The sequence below is a fragment of the Notothenia coriiceps genome, unplaced genomic scaffold (assembly GCF_000735185.1).
Source record: "Notothenia coriiceps isolate Sejong01 unplaced genomic scaffold, NC01 NC01_scaffold00019799, whole genome shotgun sequence".
Lineage (NCBI taxonomy): Eukaryota > Metazoa > Chordata > Actinopteri > Perciformes > Nototheniidae > Notothenia > Notothenia coriiceps.
In genome coordinates this window covers 916,616-920,972 of record NW_011352500.1, presented here as the reverse complement: position 1 = coordinate 920,972, position 4,357 = coordinate 916,616, and the positions used below count along the sequence as shown (strand labels likewise).

At 41.7% G+C, this 4,357-nt stretch overlaps 1 protein-coding gene across 1 annotated transcript in view; it reads left to right on the top strand.

Moving 5' to 3' along the window:
* Positions 1-939: 939 nt before the first annotated feature.
* The window catches only part of LOC104952331 (uncharacterized), a 43,639-nt gene continuing 40,221 nt past the window's right edge, over positions 940-4,357 (top strand). The window contains exon 1 of the mRNA XM_010779143.1: positions 940-978. Within this exon, the coding sequence (XP_010777445.1) occupies positions 940-978 (39 nt within the window). The remainder of the gene's footprint in view (positions 979-4,357) is intronic.

The following is a 4,357-nucleotide window of genomic DNA, read 5'->3' as shown; positions in this document are numbered from 1 at the left end:
GTGTGTGTGTGGTGTGTTGTGTGTGTGTGGTTGTTTTGTGTGTGTGTGTGTGTGTGTGTGTGTGTGTGTTTGTGTGTGTGGGTGTGTGTGGTGTGTGTGTGTGTCTTTTCGTCGTTTGTGGTGTTGTCTGTTTGTTCTTTGTGTGTGGATAAGGATATCGCATGTACCGGTACTCGCAGGTGTTACTTCCTTTTGCATTACTTTACTTTATCATCGCGGGAAGTCGTGATGCCTGTCCTGGTAGTGTGAGGACCACTCGCTCTGCATAATGACTTTTTAACGATAATAATCATTCTATAAGTAAAAGTGTGAAAAAGGAAAACGCGTTATAGTTTTTGTGCGGTCTGGTCACGTGACGTGTTATAGGATCACTAACCCTCAAATACACTGTCCTTCGTGAAATTAATAGACTTTTCTACTGGACACTCTTGTTGGTCTCTTTTGGTGTTGTTGTCTTCTTCGAGAGAGATAAAAGGACAGGTGTGGTGCTGTGTGTCGTATGTGGGAATACTGTCGCGGGATTTTGCAAATTTAACTTATAAATTTACCCCTGTTCCTGTAATAGTAACCGTCCCACAGAGACTAAATATAACAAGAAATACGTGGCGGCGATTGGGGGGCTCCCTGCTGCAGGGTGCGCGGCTGAATCACCGAGCGCGTCTCCGTCGGATCTCCTCTTCCTGCCGTCACACCCACTGCTCGGTGTTGTGGGTTTACCCCGTAGAGAAGGGGAGGACCGACGGCACACACAGCAGCAGAGAGTGCTGCAGTGCGAGCGCAGCGGGGGACTCGGAAGCGGAGGGGGGAAAACACACTCTCACACACACACACACACACACACACACACATAAACACACGCATACACACACGCATCCAGCCTATTGCCGAAACTTGGTCTATGGCGAGATCTGCAGCGACGCTGTAGCGACGCAGACCGAGATGGACGAGTATTTGCGGAGGGTCCAGAGCAGACTCGGGGTGAGTTGAGCCATCAGCGGCGTTAACACCAGGTTGTGGGTGAAATGGATGAGACCATGACGGGAAGGCTGACGCTGGTGTGCTACAGGCTGCGTTCCTGTTACTGAAAAAGCGCACAGCAAAAGCCTCTCACGTCCCATCGGTCCCCCAAGCACCTGTAGATCGACATTTAAGCAGTACAGGGAGAAAGTAAGGCGTGTTTGGCCCCATACAATAAGCTCGTTGTGTTTACGGGAACAGCAGTGTGTGAATTTGAATGACGAGCTGATTTCTAATGAGGAGGAGGTGACATCAACAAGTTTAGCCAGAGGCTGTACGTCCCCGCTATCTGGCTGCTCTGCAGATACTGACTCATGATTTGCATTTGATCAAGGACAGTAGGTCTATTAACACTTGAAAAAAGCCTTATGCAAATACTAAACAACCACATTGATATAGACTAAATGGTGAGCCTATGGGGCACACATTTGCATATTGGTATAGATCATAATGAGTTGTATAATTATATAATATATTATTTTTGTATGTACCATTGGCTTGTGTAGTCTGTTAGGAGTGTCCTGCGACCCTTGAACATTATGTTTACATCACCCTTTAATGCCTTTAATGATGCACATGCCTTGAGGCCATAGGCTTTAAGGCCCATAGCAGTAATACTGCTCTTTCTACTGTATGTATTCTTGTTTCAGGAGCATGACCATAATATCAGTTACAGTGCATGGCCATGAAGTTACATTTCAAAGGATTTTCATCTGAACACAGTTTAAAGATAATTGTTCATGATGGCATGATTGCTGCCGATAGGCAATATTAACATGACTTGTATTAATTATTTTATTTCTGAGATTAGAAGGAAATATCCATGCACCTGTCCACAACTGATTATTGATCTAAAGAGCACACACACCATTGATCAGTGACTTAATAAAAGTATATTACTCAATACTCAAACAAATGCAACACATATTTATTTACATGTGTTTGTACCTTCACAAACCACACTTGTTTTATTTATGTTTTCTTACCATCGGATCGATTCCTTAGAATATAATTCTCTCCCATTCCATTCAGCAAATCCTCCTCTCTGCAGGCATTGTTGTAACTTCTTAAATTATGAACCCACAGTTGACAGAGAAATCTCTAGCTGGTGTTTACCATAGTTTACCTAAGTCATTGTTGTAAAATAACATACATTCTCACATTTCCTCTACTTCAAAGTAGAACTGTAATATAGCAAAAAATCAATATTGTGATATGAGAATAGATATCTTCCTAGGTTTTGGATATTTGAATTTGGCATTGCTGTCTTTTTCTTGTTTGAAAGACTTGAGTGTACTAACCAGACTGTTTTAGTTGCTTTAATATTTTCAATACATCCACATTACTGATGATTGCTTTTCAAAACTCTCAGCGAAGGCACCAACCCATATTATATTATCACAATATTGTCTTTGAGGGATTTGATTTAACATTTTTGTGATGTGCAATTATTCTCCATAAAACCGTACTTTGAAACTGAGCTTTAGCTTTCCTTCTCACCGTAATATACCATTAGGTGGATTTTATAGGCGCTTTCATATCACATGACCTTCATCAGGCAATCAATTCATAGTAAATAATAGCAAATCTTGCTTTTGAAGTTTGTAAATGCTAATGTTAGAAAATGGAGATTAATATAATGTTACTACAGTTCGCACATTGTTGATATTATCCACAAAGACATGCATCTACTTTATTCTCCTAATTTATACAATGTTCAACCATACTACATTCTTTAGAGTATTCAGTTTATTCATGTTAGCAGGTGTCTGTCGGCACAATACAAACATGCATATGGACAGCCTGTTTGGAATTGAATTGAAAGAGGATAAGAGCTTTTATCTGGTGTGTACTTCACATAAACGTAGGGGAAGGCTGAAGAGAAGAGAAGATCAAAGAAGCAAATCCACAGATCAGAGCACAGCAGGGCAATTGAGTCATAAGGAGGGCAACTGATGAGTGTCATGGAGGTTGCAGATAAAGTGTAACACATGTCAAGATTATCAACCATGTCTCTAACATACACAAACACACATTCTCGCACACATTCGTGTATGTCTCTTTCCCAGCTCTCTATTATGAACTTTGATGGTTCGCTATTCTGCTGACCACTCCCTGTCATTCCCCCCCCCCCCCCCCCTCTCTCTACTCTCTGTATGGCCGCCATCCAGAACATCCATACCTCTAATTGGCCTGGCACTTAGCGCTTACCGAATCTTTCTTTCTTCCTCACTTTTTCTCTGTGTGTGTAACACTCCCTCCTTCACTCTCCCATCATTTGGCATAGAGCTGTAGCAATGTGCAGAGTGGACTTCCACCATCTGTCCTTTTCAGTCACACACACACACACACACACACGCACGCACGCACGCACGCACGCACGCACGCACGCACACACACACACACACACACACACACAAAGAACAATCTTAGTACCACAATTACATACAGCACAACAAATAATGTTTGACACGTAAAACAAGTTGCCAGAATGCGAGAAAGAAGTCCATCCATCACTGCCTTTCGAGACACTCCTGCTGTGAAAAGGAAGGTTGGCTATAAAAGTGCAATAAATTTAAAAGCACAAGTTGGAATGACTGAGAAAACACAGGCAACTTTGACTGACATGTCCTTAATCCGAATAATGATACCATCTTTAATAAGTTTCTGCGTTGGAGTCCCCTAAACTTCCTAACGTTTTTTACTGTTCTCTTTGTGTGAAGAACTGAGCATATTCGACACATCACTGTTGTCTTCTTCTTCCTAATATAAAGAGTGGACACTCTACTGCAAGGCAGACATTAGAAGTCATGACAAATTCACAAAAAGTGTAAATAGTTAGTTGTAAATAGTGGTATTGTGGTTCAGTGTCAAACACAGTCACCACACAGCAAAATAACTTACCTCTCATTCTCAGTCCATGTCCTTCCTGTGTATTCTTGCTTTCTGCCTTGTTAAGAGGGTTTCCTTTGGGTGCTTCACTTTTGTGCATTTCTGATGACATTGAGAATACCATAGTTGAGATGTCTGTTTGTGATAGATTGGTGACATGTTTTCTTGACTTCAATATACAATACTTGGACAAGCTCTAGTTGCTCCAATGGTTGCAAACACAGATCATGTAACATTTACTGTTGACAATTCATTTAAATGTAGTATTTGAACCGCTCCACGGCTCCTATGCAGTAGAGCAGTTACTGTAGGCGAGTAAATCTTATCATCGTAGAGAGTAAATTGCCTAAGATAGAATCGGAGGATGAAACCCTCTTTATTGGTCACACATACATGCACACAGCACACACAGGGACATTTGGTCTCTGCTTTTTACCCATCCTAGTAG